At 40.6% G+C, this 20,904-nt stretch overlaps 1 protein-coding gene across 2 annotated transcripts; it reads right to left on the bottom strand.

Moving 5' to 3' along the window:
• Window positions 1-731: 731 nt before the first annotated feature.
• LONRF3 (LON peptidase N-terminal domain and ring finger 3) lies at window positions 732-20,666 on the bottom strand. 2 transcript variants are annotated; one of them, XM_063421719.1, is made up of 12 exons: window positions 19,922-20,666; window positions 18,557-18,675; window positions 17,908-18,030; window positions 15,593-15,748; window positions 13,975-14,218; window positions 13,218-13,308; window positions 9,956-10,070; window positions 9,425-9,546; window positions 8,620-8,778; window positions 7,461-7,623; window positions 6,479-6,628; window positions 732-5,834 (listed from the first exon to the last, which is right to left on the bottom strand). In XM_063421719.1, the coding sequence occupies exons 1-12, from the start codon at window positions 20,541-20,543 to the stop codon at window positions 5,676-5,678; spliced, it is 2,223 nt and encodes a 740-aa protein (XP_063277789.1). In that variant the 5' UTR covers window positions 20,544-20,666; the 3' UTR covers window positions 732-5,675. The 2 variants fall into 2 exon arrangements, with proteins under 2 accessions (XP_063277789.1, XP_063277790.1); XM_063421720.1 differs by lacking the exon at window positions 15,593-15,748.
• Between the last annotated feature and the right edge of the window lie 238 nt (window positions 20,667-20,904).

Below are 20,904 nucleotides of genomic sequence, written 5' to 3'. Positions count from 1 at the left end.
CCTGAACAAGCTAACCTAAGAGGCCAGCAAGGCAACCTGTGACCCCAGCAGCTGCTGGGGCTTAGACAGCAAGGCACAAACATGCTGTATCTTGCTTAAATGACAAGGCAAAAGAAACAGGCCATACATATGTAACTTACAAAAATTTTTCAAATCTTCAACATTCTTTGTAGAATAAGCTCTTAGTATTAGGTTTATGAATAAAGGCATTCTTTAGCTTTCTCTGTGAAATTGAGTTTGATAGCCCTATGGAACTCTTTAAGTGGTCATCACTGAAAGCAGTCCTTTCATCACCACACAGACACAGCTTAAATTCCTGCCTGAGACTGTAAACGGAAAGGTACCCTGGCCATAGGTTTAAATCACAGCAACCTGTAACGCAAATAGTAATGTATCAGAGGAACCAAAGCCCAGAGAAATGCACGGTAGAGCAGTAAGCCAGGCCTTCTTCAGCTCCCATTCTTTTTACATTACCACAGCAACAGAGGAAGAGAGGAGGGGAAGTAAAATCAAGTCTCAAAATCCCCCAAAAACCATGAGCACTTGCTGTCCTCTTTTACAACATCTGAGGTTTGAACAACTTAATTTCTATGGTTTGGCTTCTTCTCTTCAAGTGTTGTGTGACTGCAGGATATAGGAGTTGTTCTTTGTTCCTTTATCTAAAACACCTACACAAAGCAGATCCCATATAGTATTTGTTCACCTCTGTAGTTGTTATGCAAGCCAAAGAGTAAAGAAGACAAAAATTTTAATTAGGAAACAGCTCTCCACACAAACTTTGTTGGTACAACATAGTTATAAGTACATCTACAAACACATACAGGTTCTTTGGACTATGAGTTTTTAAAATATATTTTATATGACAATGCAAACAAATCTGGAAAAAAACAAATTACTTCAAACTTATGTAGAGGTAGCTGAACAGTACTCTGTCCAGTGATATAGAGTATAACTTAAGTTTCATTTCAAGTTCATTACACAAGTGCACAAAAGGATGTTTTACAAACAAATGGAATATACAAGTCCACAAAACTTTTTATTTAAAATGGCTTGATAGATATATTTCTGGCACTCTTGTAACCACATAGCTTGATGGAATTAAATTGGACAAGTATATGGTTCCAAATTAAGACATCTTACACAGATAGTCTTTTGCTCCCCATTTTTGTACTTCTCCTGTTCCTTATCAGAGAATTATAGAAGCTATTTCATTGGTTTTGCTACACTTCTGCTCTGTAAACCTTTGTTCTGCAAACTGAATGTAAAGATTAGAAGGTGCATATGTTTTATATTTATAAAATATATGGCTATGACTATTAAAAAGCTCAAGAATGGCAATAACAGAATACAGGCACTTCTATGTAAGGGTTACTTTAGACCTTATGAAAATCCAACATTAGTAAGCACTTCACATGATACCTGGATGAGCAAGTCAATGTAATAGTTAGGTTTTTATTATCCACCACTTTAATCCTCTCTAAGCAGATTAGTTTCTTCTTTCAGACAATATTTATTTAGCAAAGTGTTTCAAGAGAGTGACTTTGCTCAAGCTACCATTTTGCTGTAGCCGTAAGACTTCCCAGTAAGTGATTTACTAGGCTTTGGAAATAATCCCCGGCTCCTAAACTAGGTGCTGCACTAGTTACAGTTTCAGTTGTGAATTAAATGAGAACTAAGAAGGGGTTGAAAAGAGGGATTGTGTTCATCTGATGTAGGACTTGGGGGAAATGGGGAGCACTACCTTAAGTGCATATAGGTCCATGAGATTTTTATGTACAAAACCCCAACAGTTAATTTTCACTTTCTTTTTTATATAAGTATCTGTGAACATGTTCTCCATTCCTAAATAATTGCATTTAAATGCAACTCCTGTCATTGATTTAAACACCAGTAAAACTTCAGCACCAAGTAGAAATCATTACAAAGAAAACTTTTCACAATGAGAACAATCAGCCATTGGAATAATCTTTCCAGGGAAGTGTTGGATTTCCCAACACTGGACACTTGTAAGATTTGGCTGGATAGACTGCTGGACCATCTTGTCTAGACCATGCTTGTGTCAAGAAAAGTTGGATCAGCTGATCCTTGAGGTCCCTTCCAACCTGGGACTCTGATTCTGTGAAAAGACCTTCTAAAACAGAGCTCAACAGAAGCTCTTTCTCTACAGCACAGATTAGGACAGACCTGCTACATCCAAATCCACATATTTTTTTTTTTTTAGATTAAAACAATCTTTGGATTAATAAATCCATGGTTGAGGTGTTCTGTCAGTAAGCAGTTGTACAGGACAGAAGGACTGGCCAAGCAACACTTCAGCCATTCAGTCTGAGAGCTGGTATCTGTTATTGCTACATAATGGAAGATAGCAGCACTGAAAGTAACTACAGAAAAAAAAGCAAGAGGAACTATTACAGCTAACACCAGAATGTCACTTAAGACTCAGCATAAAGATCTATCACACCATTTCATCATTTCATTATTAAAACTACTGAACTACTGTCTAAGCAGCCTATGTATTACTTATGCCCCCACAATGATTAATCAATACTTCTGACCACAGAGGAAATGCAAGTTTGAGTCATGATTTGGTTTGTTGGGTTTTTTGTTTTTAGCAGACAAGCAAGACTGGTTATAAAACTGGGTTTGGTGTCTAGAAAAATGTGAGCAGTTTAAACAAAATATTCCCTCAATTAGGATTTTATCTGATCAATGCTATTTCTATAATTTAACTGAAGGTATTTTTAAATCTGTTCAGCTGTTTATTCATGCCTGTGATAAATGTTGCATTTACATCCTTGTACTTATTTATGCAACTGAAAAAAATTGCTGATAGTGTGGCATACCTAGATTTCTTTTTTTTTGTTTTAAACATCATTACTGAAACTTTAGCATCTCAGCATAATGAAGGCTAAAGGTACTCCTTGTCCACTTTCTCCTGGACAGGTTTGTGATCTCTAGCATGTATCTTTCTCAATACTGGTTTTCATTTCTGATGGAATTTGCAGATTTTAGCCATTAATCTAGGATGTGTGGCCACAGAGTAGCCCTGGGGAGAATGCTACTGTACCTGTACAGATGGAATTTTGATTTGTTGTGCATATGCAGATCACCTGTTTGCATTACATGCAGTAGGTCCAATGTTTCCAGGCTGCAACAAATGCACTGGGTGTTCACGATGCAGGGCACATACGTAAGTCTCTGCTCGGAAATTCCGGCAGCTTTACTCAAGGCTAACAGAACAGATAATATTCATCTCTAATATCAAGTATTCTTTTTTCCATGACAGTTTCTAAAACAACAAAATAGGCAGAATGAGTATGTAAAAGATACAGCATGCAGGATAACAAAATAATTACATCAGTGAGAAAACAGTTTAAATGAGTATTTAAGCTCCTTTTCTCACAGATAAGAGTAACAGAAGTGGAAGCCTTTTTCCAGTGGGAGCAATATGAGACACTTACGCTCTGCAATAGCACATAATGGTTTGTGGAAGCATTGCATTTAATGCAGCTTCGCTTCTGAACAAGTAGAAATCACTTTGTTGTTGACTTACGAAGACAAAACGCCATAGCAGGTGTAAGCCACCATCACTTGGTACTGTTCAGAACATGTAGGTGTTTTTATACATTGTTTACAGCATGCCAAGTACCACTCATGGAGGAAGTGCAGCAATCCAGAAGTATGGAAGGAAGTTACAGCATTTCCAAAGTAGCTCAATGCAAACAGGATACAGATTCCATGTGCACCACAAGGGTGAAACATGTTTGTCTTCCATTTGTTTCTTTGGTACCCTTATAAAAAAGTTCTACAGAATTTAACAGAAGGGTGACAAAGGTAGCTTTATGGAAACTACTTTTAACTACCAAATATTTCTGATGAGATAGTGGAAAAACATGCAGAAAAATGACATTAAATTCTACTGCATTTCTTTTTCGTAAAGGCATGAAATGGCAGAGTGCTATCCTGCGTAAAAAAACCTGAAGAAATTTACAGCGTTCCATAACATTCTCACTTCATTCTAGTTTTTGCCACTGAAAAGGAAACCAGTAGCTTAGAATAAAAGACCCAGTTTTGCTCACATTGAAATCAGTGAAAGTCAAATTCAGATGGAGGTAAGAGCAGTCTCAGAAAGTGGTACACTGTAAGCAATAAAAGCAGCAAAAGAAGTAGATGAACAGTTGATTTAAAAAAAAATCAAAACCAAGATACTTCCTGTTCTCATTTCTGCCCTATTTTTACCTGTTTTATAGCTACAAGTAATCACGCTAAAATTCAGTTTCTTTCCTTGGGAGATAACTATTATTAGCAACACTACCCAATCTCTTAAGAGAAAAGCAATGCCTGGGTAGAGACTTGAAGCTAACAGAAACCTGAAGATCAGGGTGAAATAAATAGCATTTATTACAACATACTCCTTCTTATGTGACACAAACTACCCTCTGAGTCCTACAGTTCAAAATAACTCCCCCCTCCCCTCCCATACACACACTGCAAAGCCAAATCCCACCAAACAATTAAAAGAAATAAAACTCATCTTAACAGCAACAAGAGTTGATGAAGGAAAACAAAAAATCTATGTAGTAACCCACAATGAAATGACACCAGTATTTCCAGTTTTCTCTAGGATAAGCCACTTTCCATATATTGCAGCTCTTTCTTCGCAGTTATTTGTAGCCATTGTCCATTTTTGCAAGAAAGAGTTCAGATATAAATTCAACTTCAAGTTATTCTGTTTTGTGAAATACTAGGGGATAGAGCCTTTTGTCACCACGGTGGTCAATTCCCACTCACTTCAACCATCAGTACTTGAATTTACCCACGCACTTAAACACATGCTTAAGCAGTTGTTTGACTGGTTGGTTGTATCAGGAACCTCGCCACAAGCATAGGATGAACCTTCAACAGCTGTGCTTAAATTAACTCAGACAATCTGTGTATTTAAAGACTTCAAGGCAGGATGTTTTGGGGGCGTTCTTAAGCTACAGTAGAACTGGGTAGATGATGAGTACAAAAACACTCAAAGTATTTGAACACAAATAACTGAAAAATTATCAAAGCAGTTGCTTGTGCACGGCTAGAATCATCATTTTTGCCCCCAGTCATAAATACAGGGTAAAAACACTATAAATAGAGCAGCTCACTTTCCTTTAGTGAATGAACACATAAATAATATACATTTTGAAACAAAAAAAATCATAGTGCAAAAATAAATTATCAAACAGAAGTTGTGAACATTATTTTACACAACGCTATATAAAACCTGAACCATTTGAATAAAAGACTTTGCAGTTCACTGAAATAATGCATTAACCTTATTATTTCTGCTTCACATTAAACTGCACAGTTTATCCTTTATCCACTCAAAAATAAAATTAAAATAAATTAAAAACCCCTTAAGATTTTTTAAAGGTTTATGGCAAACAAGATCACTTTTTGTTCTATCACATTTGTTATTAATTTAGCAGTGCAGTGATTGAATACTCGTCTCAGTTCTGAATGGAAACTATTGAAGTATCCATAAATATCCCCTGTTGTTTATAACTCATTCTCTTTGAAGTTCAGGCTTGAAACATCCTGACACTCAAATCTGTAAGACATTATTGCAGTTAGATGAAGTTACAAGAGACAGTCTGAGTCAAGGACTGTGGGAGACTCCCCAGCTCTGCTCCTCACCATCACCGTGATCTCGTACGAGACATGAATGTAAGGACACGTCTGATGCCATTCAAGCGGTCTTTGAGGGATTTCATGGCAAGGAATGGGAGCTGAGCTCTGTTCTCAAGTGGAAGGACAGCCAGGACCCACCAGCACCAGGCTGGCCCATTGGGATTAGCCTGCAGTCAGGGGAAAAAAATAAATTAGAAGTCAGGATTCATACAGCTGGTAAGGTCCTGCTTTTGAGGATTTAACTCTGAAAACACAGTTTTTGACAGTAATATAGCAAGTAGATGATTTCATTGGCAGCCTAATGGCTTGTGATTAATGGTTGGCCTGAAACAGATTACAATCAAGTGGATTTTTAAAAATCTATTTTCCCCCCATGGTATTATGCTCTTCAGGATTCCTATCTTCCTTCTCCATACTTTATGACACTACCTCATATTTAGCTCTTGTTTTTATATTCTGTTATTTTAGGACCCTGCCATTTGCAGTCCTTTAACAAAAGTAACAAGTTTCCAGTCCCCTATTTACTCTCAGTCATTTAACTGGGGAAGTAGAGCAGGCAAAAAAGGCAGTTCAGTCTCCTGGAAGTAATGCAGTGAGATAAGTATTCTCAGAAAGTTATCAACATTAAATATGAACTTTCTCTTTGAAACTGTGCTACCATTGGTGTGTGGCAACAGAATTTAGAGGCTCAGCTTATGTGGGGTAACTGCAGTGTTCATATTTTCATCTTAAAACACAATGCCTGCCAGCTTATCAGATATCCCTGCTATTTCTGTCTCTAAAAGTTACATAAGCCACTGATTCTGGATACCTGTGGGTCAGGATCCTTAGCTGGCATTGGACCAAAATGACTGAGAATTCGACTTTTGAGTGCTTGCTTGAGGGAGTTAAACCACATATAAGCCTGATCATAGACAGAGTCATGGAGAACAAGTAATGCAGCATACTCTTGCCCTTGCACCTGGAATGAGAAATGAGAGGGAGAAGGTTACTGTTAGTCCAGTCTGCTTTGGGGAAGCCATAGGATTTTCAGGGTTGGGTAGGGGAAAAGAAAAAAAATAAGCATGTCAAAAGAGTTCTGGAATAAATACTGAGAGCTCATTTGGTGTTTCCCCTTCTGATGGCCCTCCCCTATCCAAATTCTTCACTTTGACTGTATTCTAAACCAAAAATATCTACTTGTAGACTTTGCACTTTCTGAATTGTTGTGTGAAAAAACCTTTATGCAAACATGGCACAAGAAAGGAAAAAAAATATTATGCAAAGCTTTTTTTTAAATCAGTAGAACCTCAGAGTAGACATTTTATCTTCCCACTACATACCAAAAGCTCTTAAGAATTAATTTTTTAAGCAAGCAATTTTTGAAGTTATGCTGCTGCACCCAATCCTGCTGCTTCTTACCAAATGGGGATTTTCTAACTGGCTTCCATACAAATGGAATCAGGTTTCCCCTCCACCCTCTCATGAACTGCAGTTATTCTGTCTGGAAGAGCAGTAAGAGCTCATCCTGGATTCACTTAGTCCCGTCCTCTGATAAACACCTCCAGGAAACACTCTTCAGTACATGGGCAGTGTGTGTGCATGCTTTTGCTAACTATTATGTGTCCCACTTTTACCATGAGCAGTTATTATATACCACAAATTTTTTTTATTAGAAACTTCCACAAAAAAAAAAAAAAAAAAAAAAAAAAAAAAAAAAAAAAAAAAAAAAAAAAAAAGACGAACTCACTAAAAACGTATTTGCTTAGAATTTCACATGTAATATGGTTTAAATGAAACATTTCTAAATTTACCTTTTGATCCTCAATGTACTCAATATCTGCTGTGTTATATCCATCACGCTGGCTGTGCTGGATCACCTTAAATCTCCTCTTGCCAATGCTGTCTACAACAGAGCGACCATCAGCAAAGAATTCAACATTTCTTATCTCCAGAATGCAGCCATAATCTGCAAACCTATTGAAATCAGAACAAAAGCAAGCAAACAAGTCTTATTCTCTCCACCCTGAGTTCCACAGAGCTGCCATACAGCCAGTCCCTACCACAAAGGTATTTACCAATGTCAGCTCATTTCTATTGTTCATAGCACTGACCTGCTGTAGTTCAAATCATTCCACAATTGTTTGCAAAACTATCAGGAAGATTCAGACTGTCTAATCTGATTAATGCCAACTGGATGTTTTGGAATACAGGGAACATCTTACAAAACTGGAAGATACATAGATCAGAAGCAAACTTTCTCCATAATCCTAATATATTCAGTCAATTTGTACAGAAGGACAAGTGCAATTCAGAATATTAGAATATTACGGAATCTATGAAGAAAAATATTTTTGCAGGATTTCAGCAGATTTTACTTTGCAGGTGGGTATTTTCTGCAAATCGTACTTTTGGCAGAGTATACGTACCCAGTAGGTTTATAGCATAAAAAGAAAGGAGAAAAACTAAACAGAGAGTCAAACATTGAAGTCAAATTACTTAAGACTGACTGTAAATGGCTCAGTGCAAATTCTCTTCCAGTCCTTATGAAGGACTTCTTCTGCAGCCTCCACTCTATTCAGATCATGAAGGGTATAAACATATCCCATAATTTAAGGAAATTTTGCCCAAATTTTACTGCTATTTCAATTTCTTGTGCCAAAACTTTTAGCAGGTGTGAAAGCAGAAGAAAAATACACTTTCCTTTCATGTATTACAGGAGGTCTGCAGCTCAATCACATGTTACACACATTCAGTTACGAGTGTTTTGAGAGAACAGACTATCATATTAGTCGGAATCCAATTGCTCAACATAAGAACTTCTGTCTCCTCAATATCTTTAACCTGCATGATTAGGAAGAAACTTCCTCTACTGGAAAACTACCACAGGTATTACAGCCATGGACCTTTCTGCACCTCTCCACTGGCTCTAGACCAAGCGAGTACCTGACATGGTCCCAGCTCTTCACTCACCCCTTGACAGGGTCGCTGATGCACATCCCAAACTGTTTGGTGCCAGTCTCCATGCACCTCCGGATCATCAGCCGATAACACGGCTCAAAGATGTGCAAAGGACATGGGACTGTAGGATAAGCCATTGTGCACACAAATATAGGAACATTCTTATTTAGGCTGTAAGAAAGAAAGGAAGAATAAGATATTATGTTTTACCAAACTATTGACACATAGATCTCATATTCTTTAAAATTATGACATCTTTAAATAGAAATTATAACATCCTTAGAATAAAATTCTTAATGGAATAAGTAAAAGCTAAAATTATTTTCCCTTTAACTGACTAAATACTCTAGAAAATTATATACCACTTAATAGCAGACAAATTTTTCATTAAGCTTTCTGGATTTGCTAGTGAAAGCATTATTGGATCTCTAGTATTGTTTTTATTTATTTTATTTCCCTTAATCACATTTCTTCCCTATGCAGTATATTCCAAACCCCATCCTGTCAGACTGCTTCTACCTATTGTCTCACTCTGTGCCTTTCACAGAGGTCCACTGAAAGCAGACACATTGCTTTGTACTTGGTTTATATAAAGCAACCTTCTGGATTTCTTCTACTTCTCTTTATTCTCTAGCACAGTGCCCAGTTTTTATGCTCACTCAAGCACAGTTTCACCTGGACTCTGTTCTCTGAAATCACATGATACAGGGAAAGAAGCTCCATCAGCATCTTCACTTGTGTTCCACAGCAGGCAGAGCCAATCACAGCTAACAGCAGCAGAATTAGAGATGAGATTTTCTATAAAGGGATTACATACTTGGAAAGCTCTGCTATTTCCTCTTCATAAATCTTTCTCCTTTCAGTGAGTTCTTCTGGAAGGTATCTGGCTATTAGCTCCTCCATTAGCACTGTTTTACAGTATTTCCTCATAGCCAAGCACTGCAGTAAGAACACACACAAGCAGTTAGAGGGAGCATCCAGCACCTCACAGAGTATGGTGCCTGTGCAAAGGGCATCATCCATTAACCTCATTTTCTGATGTCTGTGATTCTATCATCAGTTAAACTCGCCACTGAAGAGTTGTTTTTTGAACTATTCCCTGTGTTACAGACATTTACTTAGGAAACCTGGAAAGTAAATATCACCTACATATTTTCTAAGTATAGGCCTAGTCCTAAGGTTTGAACAGAGACTAGCCATGCTTAGCAGTTCACAAGAGCATTTTAAAAGCCACATTCTTCCTGAGTTACATAATATTTCTTTTTGTGTTGGGAAATATCTAGGCTGTCTGAAAGTGAAGTTGTTCCTATCACTTGCACTTGAACTTCTGAAAACGTCCAAGGATTACCTCTGAGAGCCCTTCCTTGCACAGGGGACATTTTGGGTTGTGATCCAGGCATCTCTCCAGACACTTGAGACAGAAGGTGTGTCCACAAGGTGTAGTGACAGGTTCATAGAAGAGCCTGGATAGGAAAATCCAAGAGCAAGAAGACAACAATATCGTGTACTAAAGTAAAAGAAGTAAGTTGCTACCAAAAATAGCTGAATTCGTTCACTAACAACTACTGACTACTACAGGGATAAAGTTGCTTCTTGCTTTTAATTTCTTCAACCAGCTTTTGTATTTATTCAGCTTACAGACTTTTTTATTGCCACCCAACATGAAAGTCAGCCCATGAACTCTGACTTCAGTGAATGTGAGGGACAATACTATCATGAACTTCCAACAAGCCACTATTTAATTTTCCTCTGTGTGAGCAATAAACAGAACCAGAAGCTGGACCATCATTCACTAATGAAATTGAGCAATATTGCACAACTATTACTGAAATTCTGTGATTACTTGTATGTGTAGAGTTAAGCACAAAATATCTATTTGCAGTAATAGCCCATATCAGTAATTGCAATAGAACGGGACTTAGTAGCTCTGGAATAAATGGTGGAACTCAAAGATCTTGGAAGTCTTTTCCAACCTAAACAATTTTATTATTCTAGTAATGCCAGTTCTAATGTTTTGTGGGGGGTTTTTTGTTTGTTTGTTTGTTTTTTAATAGAGTTTTTAACCTTCAAGTGACTGCTTTTCTGGAAAAAGAGTGACAGGAAGTTCATGCTCCCATTTCAGGGACCTCTATGACACCTATTCTCATGTCAAGATTTGTTTCCTTATTATGATTATGTGATATTGCAAAGTCATGCTTCCTTGTCAATAAAGACCTTAAGGAGATGTAAATAACACAGAAGTTTTTATAAAAATAGAAACAATTCAAATCTAGAAACTAAATTGTCTGGAATATACTGTATTTTACAACATACTGTCTGACTTTTTAAGGTCTTAAATACTAGCCTCATTATAATTTAAGTGAATCAATAATTTTTCTTTAAAGTATGTTTATCAAAGAGTACACTATGTTCTATTAAACATGTGTAAATTGCAATCAGTAAACTCACGTTTATTAGCATCTTTGACAAGATGAGTGTATTAAGAATGCAACTGGCTTTTAACAAGATTGCCATAGAGAGCTTATTAAATGTCATTAGTTACTAAAAACATTGACATTTAAGCAATGGAACATATGAAATAGTACCTAAAATGCCACACCTATCTTATTGCAACTTGATGGTGTAATTGAAAACACTTGTTAACTGTTTCATGAACAGACATCTCACCTAAACTGTGTGAAACACTGAATTCTACCCCATGTTCCAGTAAGAACTGCATTGCATATGTAATTATTTGGTAGGGACTGACTTCATGTGAAATGTAGCATAAAGACAAGATACTACTGTTAAAATTCCTGACTCTGCCCTAGCTCTCACAAAAGCCAGCAGCAGCTTTTCCTAACAACTCTTAGAGAACTTGGACAAGCTCCATGAGTTGCAGAAAGAAACACTACCCAGCAAGATTTCCCATGACGTTATTTTGAGCTACTGTGACAGCAGAAGCTAAATTGCTGTAGATTAATGCTCCTTCTTTTCTCACCAGTATGTTGCTTACACTACTCTGTATTTTTTGCTTGCTGCTAGAGCAAAGGTAGATCAATAACATTTTGACCATTCCATCAGACAAACAGGTTAATAACAGCTCCTGCAGTTAATTGTGAACAGGTCAGTAGGTTACTAGGTAATTAGTCCAAAGTATCTCAGGAACCAAATCCCCAAAACACTTCTGAAGAACATGGCAGGAAATAATTATAATTGGTTTGCACAGATAACAAGAAAGATCTTAGGAGAGCATTCCTGCCTTCCTTGTGCAGTGATGTTACAAAGCTGACATCCTTCTGAAGTCAAGGCCTGCAGCTGGGACTACAATTCCAAGTGCAGCACCTATACTATCCTCTGTACTGTAAGGGAAACAGTAATCCCTGGGCTAATTCCTTTACAAATGTATTGTAGTCTAGGTGTTTCTGATTTAACATAGAGGGTGAGAAGGTTGGATTAACTAATTTTATTGAAAATATCTGAAAAATGCTTTGTGGACACCATGATAAACAAGCAGAATCACTAAACCATCTAAGACTAATTGTGTGGCTTTCTTTTAGAGGAAAGTTTTGTTCTTTGCACTGCTGAGTGCAGTTTTGACAGCTGCATAAGCTTTTGGAACATATTTTAGCTGTAGACTGGCAGAGGGAGAGGGGGCAGATCTGATTTATTCCAAGCAGAAGCAAATCAGACAATACAGCTGTTGGTCCTCAAAGCTTTCAGTTTGAAACAAATTGAAGCCTCCTCTTCTGCATACAAAGAACAAGATCCAGAGTTCTCAAAACACATGCCTTCAGAAGTAAATTCCTAAAGAGGCTATCTGCTATTTAAGAATTAAAAAATATTGTGCAAAACTAACCCAAACATGAATTATAGATAAATCTGGGTAGTTAAAAAAACCCAAACAGCCTAAGGAACACTCACTGCAGCAAGTGAAACACCTTCCCAATACTTCTAAGTCACTAAAAAAAACCCCACAATGTATTTGCCAAAGTTAAAATGTTTTGTACAAAACAAGTAGTAAAATAGATGCAGTTGAAAACTCCTACTTGTTTTATTAAGCCATGGCTGTTCCCAAGAATAACTGTTGTTTAACTGGAAGAAGGAATCTTCAAGCAAATGGAGTGACTGCCTCAGTAAAATGAGGAACACATCTCTTGAGCAAGAGGGTTAAAACATACTCTTGTTTACTTGCAAGATCTTCCTATTACAGTAACAGCAAACTCGGAATATTCATTGGATGTGGTCTCTTCAGGTATTTTGTGCTTTTTGTGACAAACAGCTCTACAAACTCCCAGATGACAAACTGTGGGTTTGTGCACTGTGTCAGTGGCTGGGTGGGTATCAGTGGTGAGAGCAAATCACTTTCACTAACACTCTTAACCCTCACATGACCTTGTGTGCCCTTCCCAGAGTAATTGCTAGCCCAGAGAAGATCAAAGAGTCCCCATTCATCAACAGCACTCAGAAGCAAAGGTTTAGAAATACATCACTGGAGTAACAACCACAGTAAAAGCTAATTTCACGTTACAGGCAAAAATAAGTAGCAAATAAGCTAGAAAATCTCTAGGTCATAAAAGGAAGGAAGATACAGCTGGAAACCTATAGATATCTGTGAGAAAAGAACACACCTCATACACAGAGAGCAGTCCAAATCCGACGGATCCACAACTTCAAAGGGAATATGTTGTCCAGTACTATTTTCCCTAGCATCAACTATGTCTATCAATAAGAAAAAAAAAGTAATCGAATAGAACTATGCAAGCACAACATTATCTCAAATATTTATGCCAGTATCTGATATTTAAATGTGTGTTGTATATACTTGCAACTTATTGAACCATGAAACGTCATTATAGTAATTTGTATGCAAAGCTTCAAATTCAGCCTTGGCACAAATCAGCACATCTCCCCTTAATTTTGGTCACATTATATCCACTTACAGAGGATTCCATTTGGCCTTGCATTAGCAATCAATGTCAAAACACTTTTTGTTAGTGCTGAAAGTCTAAAGTAAGACAATTTTTTCTCTCATACTATTGCAAATACATCCCACAGCATGAAAACAAGGCCAGATACGAAGAACAAATAGTGTTTGTACTTTTAAAATTGTTATAGAAAGTGCAAAGATAATTTGCAACGCTGATGTTCTTTAAAAGATTCAAAGCTCTGCTGGCTAAAGCACACGACCCAACCTTCTTCACCCCTTTTTAGACTTTCTTCTCTCTACTCACAGGAAAGATTCCACAACATGCATGACTTGATTAGGCAAAAGAGGAAATATAAAAGGCAAAGTGTAATTTGGTCTCTTTTTGTCTGAATCTTACAGAAGAAAAGTTTCCATGGGTTGCATGCCATGGAACCTGTCCTGTGGGTAATTTAACATACCTTTCTTCATCAGTTTGCAGGGCACCTCAGCATTTCGCATCTCCTCTGAGCAGCATTTCCTTTTCAGGAGGCTGCATTTCTCAGAGATGAGAAAAGTAGACTCTGGCATGGAGGTAAATTTGTTCTCCTCGTCCGAGCAGTCCTTTTTGCTCTCGGTAATTTGTATACATTTCCTCAAACTACCAGAAGTAGTTACATTTGGTTCCTCTTGAATGGAAAAACCCTTTTTCTGTTCCACATTGACCTGTGTGAAGAGAGGACTGACATTAGACCAGTCTTCCAATAACCTGGTAAGGAAAAACACCTCAACCTGTCAAAAATCTTTAATATTATGGATCACCAGGAAGGACTTTGTAGGTCAAGAAGCAAGAGTCTGAGAATTGCTATTCCTAATTAAAAAACCCCAAACCTTAAAAGACAAGCAACCAACAAACTTGATTTCCTCTCCCCACCATTGAGTATTGCCAGCCTTTTTGTGTGGCTTTAAAGCTTGAAGGTTGTGAAACTGGATTCAGTTAGGTATGTGGCTAAATCTCATGTTAAATATATCGTTAGCACTAAACCGATGGGAAAATGCACGTTATTTATATCATGGTGATAGCATCAACCAACAGAAAAAACAAAACAACATCAGTTCATTTTAAGGAAGCAGTAAAAACACACAAAATTTACAAGAGAGAAAATGCCCAGAGCTTCCTCTTGCAAGGCAGATCCTTTCTCAGAGGATAAACTGTTTAACCCATTATGGCCACAGGACATCCTGTGAGCAGCCACTGCACAAGGACATCACCTCCCAGCTTTGCAACATCACCTCCTGGGATGGACCCAAAACCAGACACTGTGGATTGTGATGTGTAACATGCAGGGAGATGAGTGAACAGTCCCTTGAATGGCTTTGTGAAAGAGTCATGCAAAAGGGTTTCTTGTCAGAATATCCTAACAGCCTTTGCATGGGCCAATGTCACTGATTGTTTCTTATCAGTCTCAACAAGGCCGCTCAAAACCTACCGCTTTAGTTTGTAAGGATTGGCCAAGTTTTCTCCTAAATATGCAATATGTGCAAACCCCATCTCAAAGTTCAGGTTTCAGTGAAGCAGAAGTGGTCCTTACAAGCCTATGAATGTAAACCTCTGCAGCCATTTACAAAACTACAGTTACAAAAGCAAAGTTATGAAGTAGCTAATATATCTTATTTAGCCCTACAATAACCTCTAAGTATTGTGCAGACTGAGTATAGAATGACTTCGTTACTGGCATCACCAGTTACAGCTCAAGTTAAAGTTCTAGATTTTAGCATTTCACAGCTTTTGAGGGTATCTAAATCCAACTACAGAGGCCCTTTTCCACTATCAACTACTTGAAAGACCTAAAGAATTACAGGAGTAGAATCAATTCAATTCTGACATAAAATTTATCAGAACAACAGAGGAGTTCTATTAAAGAAAAAAAAGCCAAATAAGGAGACTTCATAAAGTTAACACTGTATGTTCTGAAACTCAGTAAAAATTTGAGGAAATATACCCTCCTATCTCCCAGAGGCAAAAAGCAGAGAAGGCTTCCCAATGTAAACACAAAACACACAACAAATTAAGAACCACACATCAGACTTGATCTTTACCTTGAGCAACCTTTGTAGGTTATGGCTGGTGCCTCCAGATCCCACTGAATTTAGGAGATTCCCCTTTAATCTAGAGTGATGTGACAACAGCTGCAGGATATCGGGTAAGTGTTCCTGAGCATTTCCCGGGATGAGTGAAAACAAACTAAGTAGAAGCTGTGATATAAAACAGAACACTTCACTGCTTAGTTCCTTCCTTGCAACCTCTAAATGAAAAAGCAAGTAAGGGAATAGCTGAAAGAAGCATCCAGGGTTTTGTTAAAACCATTTAAAAAGCCCTTTAAACTAGGCTAGGAACAAAAAGTGCAAGAGCTAATGCAATACAGGCCAAACAGACAGCAAGAAATATTTTCAGAGTTAAACAAGTCCACAGAGTTATTAACCATTCTCTGGGATGTGACACACACATGCCTTTGTCCTCTTTGTCCTGCAGTTCAGGGCTCACCAGACATTATTAACAACTTCCTTATATGTTTTTGGTTTTTCTTTATTCTGCACATCATCTTTCACTGGAGTTTACTAGTACAGAAAGCACTTATCTCAGAGGCTCAGTCCAAGATCAGTTGGGTAAATGTGTCTGATATTGTAAACTGTAGCTATTTTTAATTCACTTACGTGAGAATACAAAAAAGGTAGGCAGTAGAAAAATGCTATTTTTTTCATTTGCTATAAGAAAATAAGTGAATCTGTTTCCAGTAGCAGCTTGAAGCCCCTTGTATGGCATAGATTATCAGATGCATATTTAAGGAAAGAAACGGAGCTGAAGAGAAGACTCACACTTCAAAAACTAATTTCAACATCCTACTGAGGTGATCCTGCTGATGCCTGAGGAAGCCACATGACAACTGAGATTTCTATTTAAAGCCAAAAAGGATTTCACAGGATCACACCATGTCCAAACTAACAGAGGCAGACAGTTAATACAAGCAGAACATCACAACTGCACCCAAAGAATTTGGTAAAATGTAGTATGTCATTGTTATGCGAAAAGCCCTGGGAATGACCCAGTAAAATATTGCATCATGGATGAACTCTGTGTCTGATGAGTGCACGAGTAATTCTTTCAGTCATAAGAAGCCTAGTTTTTCTCAGAAGCCCACTGCTCAGGAATGAAATGTCTTGGAAATGGCTATTTGGAGTCGGAATTTAGAAAGATATCTGTTCATTTCTGGTCTTTTTGCTCTAGTTCACAGAAAGTCTTCCAGCATGACTGTGAGCACAAGTCATGACATAATGACAATGAAAGGCTGCATGGAACACACTGTGGAAAAAGGCAAACAAAACCCTCAAACATCAGTGACAAAAAATCCTCAGGGGCTGAAATCTCAGCCATATATAAAATGAGATAGAAAATTGATTTCACTACAACCATTTAGGTTATACTCTGTTACCTTCATGAACAGAGTTTTACTGTAAGAATTCTACTGTGCTTTTAGAAAGCCTTATGTGCTACAGCACATGGAAATCCTAGCGTTCCCAACCCACCAGTGATTGAGAATGGCATAAATACTCTGCCATAAAGGAAAATAGAACTATTATATTTTTATTACCATAAATGATCACTGCAACACTGAGCCTTTTAACTATGACAACAACAACAAAAATGATCCAATGTCAAAATACTTACAGGCTATCAGAGATTTGAGGGGTAGGCAAAACAGCAGTATTCCCAAAAACCATATAAGAATTCACACACATTGTAGGTTGTATCTGAAAAAACCCTCACTGCAGGTCCTTTTTTTTTTACTTATTTAGCATTAATTGTTAGCAACCCTAAAAAACTGTTTTGAAACTGCTCTTCCTTTGTTGACTGATTCCTCTTTCATACCTCCTGCACACACTGACACTTGGGCAGCATGACTAGCAGTAGGAAGAAAGCTGCTGCTCCCAAGTGGAGTTTGGTGAGTGCTGTGTGTTGTGTTCTGCCAGTCATTGGTCTGATACATCATTCAATAGCAACTCCCCCTCTTCTGCACTCCACCATTGGTAATAGATTGCCAGGCTAGGAATCAGATTAGAAATTTAAGATTCACAATAGTCTGTGGGTGGCAATTATTAACAATTCAATTTTCCTTCAAAATTGTTGATGCTAACACTGTAACTGCTTCTACTGAATGGCTGCTGAGTATATTTTCCTGCTACCTTCCTATCTTCAGGTCAGCAATACATGACTCAAATGTGAACAACAGTCTGGATTTGTATCTCCATCCAGCTCTCTGCAGTAATAAGAGATATGAAAAGAAAAAAATCTTATCATCCTTTATAAGAGGCCACTGAAAACAACTGTGCAGTTCTGGATGATTTAGGGAACTCACCTTTTGTGCTTCAGACTTGGCTGTCTTATTCCCAGTATCTAAAGCAAGGCAGAATAGAAACTCCCTTAAAGCTTCTTCTGTTTTCCCCAGATTAGCTAATGCTTGTCCTTTCCTTAGGTGACCCTGCAAGGAAACACATCCACAGCTGCAGCCACAGTGAAAGCACAAAACATCTTTCTGAAGAAGTTAGACAGGAAAAATCACTATAACCATGTCTTACACGTAGATATCACCAGTGTCTGCATTTCTAAACACAACAGTCCTGAAAACTACAAGCATAATCAGGATATTCTTCCACTCATGCAAGTATGATTCTCACAGCACCTGAGCCCAACTGATACTGGAAATATCTACTTCCTCTATATCCACCTTCTAAAATAGTTATTTTGTCTGTAGCATACAATTTTTAGAGAGTTCACAAAATTGATATTCATCCAAGTCAAAGATAATAGGTTCAGCTCATTCTCCAGGACTAGCACTCCCTTCCTTCACCCCAGGAAGCTCAAGAATATAGTGGTTAAATGTCTGTAAATTGTAGGAGTCCAAGAAGTTACAGGACTTAAAGCCTCCTTCAGATTCCACTGTCCAACCCTTTCCTATCAGGGCAGTATCAAGGTTTTAAAAAAGTACAGCTGGAGTCAGAACTTACTTTCAACCAGTATGGCTGGAGCCTGCATGCTGTTTCTGCATCATGCAATGCATCTTCACAAGCTTTCAAAGTAGAGTTAATCTGGGACCGGTTGCTATATAATAAGTGGTCATTTGGAGCTGTAGGAAATAGAAAAAGTGGTTGATTAGGTAAAAAGAAATTAGTTACATAAGCTTTATTCCTTAACTTTCATATTTTTTTAAACACGTGTTGTTTTTTCCAAGTTGCACAAACCTACAAAACATCGAGTTTTTAAATAACTATGTACTAAATCAAATCTGGAAACCTCTTTGGGCAACTCCAGACAAAATGCCAGCTATGTATTATATAACTGCAGAGAACATTGCATAAATAAATGCTGAGACGCTCACACAATAAATTACCAGCACTGACTGAGGATCAAATGGTTGGTAGATACATACACACAGGAGACATTTAAGACAGTAGGAGGCATGCTGTCATACTGTTGGGAGGAGTTTCAAAATTGGGAGCATTAAAGTTTTTAAGAGATACATAAGGGTATTTTCATGCCAGAGCTCAAAACACAGGAAAAGAAGGGACAGCACGAAGAGCTGGTAGCGCTACAACGATCACGGAGTTACACACGCTGTAGGATCTGCACACAGCGTGTGCTGGGGGAAGGCTGGGCACTTTTCTCGGGAACACTTTCGTTTAAGCGAAACGCTTCCCTGTAATACCTTGCCTTTAACTTCAACTTAGTACTTGCAGCGTGAGTCACTTTTCCCCAAACTACATGAGAAGGACCGCGTCAAAAGTTCTCCGTGCACAGCCCCGCAGGCGCTTCCCGGCAATGGGGAGGGAGAGCGGGGCCGGGCCGGCCGGGGGTGCGGGACACGCCCGCCGCTCGGACCCACATCCCCGCCGCTGCCTCGGCGCTCGGCTGCGAGCGGCTCCTCCGCGCACGGGGTGGTCGCAGGGATCCCCCGCGCCCAGAGCCCTTCCCGGGGCGCGGCGGGATGCCCAGGGCGCGGCGCTCCGCTCCCCCCGGCTCCGCCGGTTACACAACGGCGCCGGCCGGGGGGAGCCCAGCCGGACCGCAGGCTCGGGCTTACGCAACCGCTGCTCTCCTGACCCACTTTCACCGCGGGCCGAAGAGCCGAGACCCCTCCCTGGGGCTTCCCTCCAGGGCTCTCGCAACACCCGCCCCAGGGCCCGGCCCGGGGAGCCGGCGGCGAGCGGGAGCGCGTCCCCGGCACACTCCCGGACACCGGGGTATTCCCGGCCGAGCCCACGGCTCGGCGGGACGAGAGGCGCCGGAGAGGCAGCCAGCGAGTCCCGGCCGGTGGAAAGTTATCTCCCCCGGCGCGGAGCCGGGGACCGGCAGCGGGGAAGGGGAGCCCTTACCTAGGCTGACCGCTTCGTTGTACTTCTGCAGGGCGGCTTGGAGCTTCTTCTCCTTGTAGAGGAGGTTCCCTTCATGCCGGAGCTGCGAAGCCTTCACTTGGCAGGGGAACCACTTGGTCAGCAGGTTGCTGAGGATGACATTGACCCGCAGGAGCTGCCCGGCCGCCGCGCCGCCCGCCTCCTTGCACAGGACGCAGCGGGACTCGGGCGCCCGGTCCCTCTCCAGGCACTTTTTGCAGAACGTGTGTCCGCAAGGCAAGGAAACGGGCTCGAAGAGGAAGCCCTGGCATTTGCGGCACCTGAAGACGTCCCACTCGCGGGGTGCCGCGGGCTGCCCGGCGGCGGGCAGCCCCTCTTTGCTCCGGACGCTCTGCGCCAGGCACTCCACCAGCTTCTCCAGCTGCTCGGCGCGCAGCTGCTGGTGGCGGAACGCCAGCTGGTACAGCGGCAGCGCCTCGTGCAGCCGCCCGCCGAAGGCCAGCGCGTCCGCCCGCCCGAGCAGCACCTGCCACTCGGGCCCCAGGCCGCCGCCCGGCGCCTCCAAGTTCTGCGCCTGCAGAGCCCCGGCCGCCAGCTGCAGCACCAGCTGGGGCTCGGGGCGCGGCGGCAGGTGCGAGCCCATGGCGGCGGCTCTAGCGCGGCGGGCGGCGCGGGACGCCAAGAGCCGCGGGCGCGGCGCGGCCCCGCCGGCCCATGGCGCTGCTGCTGCCGCCCCGCGCCGGGAGCCCCCCGTGCCGCCGCCGCCGCTTATATGGGCACGGTCACGTGACGGCGGCGGCGGCGCTGATTGGGCAGCGCGCGCAGGTTGTTACAAAACCAGGCGGTTTTGTAACGCTCGCGCGCGGCCCGCGCCGGGAGGGGCCGCCCCGCTCCGGCCCCAGCGCCCGCCGCCCCCTCCCGCGAGGGCTCCTCCGCCCCTCGGACATCGCGTCCCGGGGCCGCCTCCCCCGGTGCGCGGTGGTGTGAGCCGCGCTGGGCTGTGC

The sequence above is a fragment of the Prinia subflava genome, chromosome Z (genome assembly GCF_021018805.1).
Source record: "Prinia subflava isolate CZ2003 ecotype Zambia chromosome Z, Cam_Psub_1.2, whole genome shotgun sequence".
Taxonomy (NCBI): Eukaryota; Metazoa; Chordata; class Aves; order Passeriformes; family Cisticolidae; genus Prinia; species Prinia subflava.
The sequence above is the reverse complement of the archived record's forward strand: the minus strand, read 5'-3'. Positions and strand labels throughout refer to the sequence as shown.

Excerpts from the sequence above, each read along its gene's own strand:
- LONRF3 (XM_063421719.1), bottom strand. The coding sequence starts at position 20,543 with ATGGGCTCGCACCTGCCGCCGCGCCCCGAGCCCCAGCTGGTGCTGCAG. Across the intron at positions 18,676-19,921 it reads CAACGAAGCGGTCAGCCTAG|CTCCAAATGACCACTTATTA; the intron begins GTAAGGGCTCCC and ends TATTTCCTACAG. Across the intron at positions 15,749-17,907 it reads CCAAGTCTGAAGCACAAAAG|CTTCTACTTAGTTTGTTTTC; the intron begins GTGAGTTCCCTA and ends TTTATATCACAG.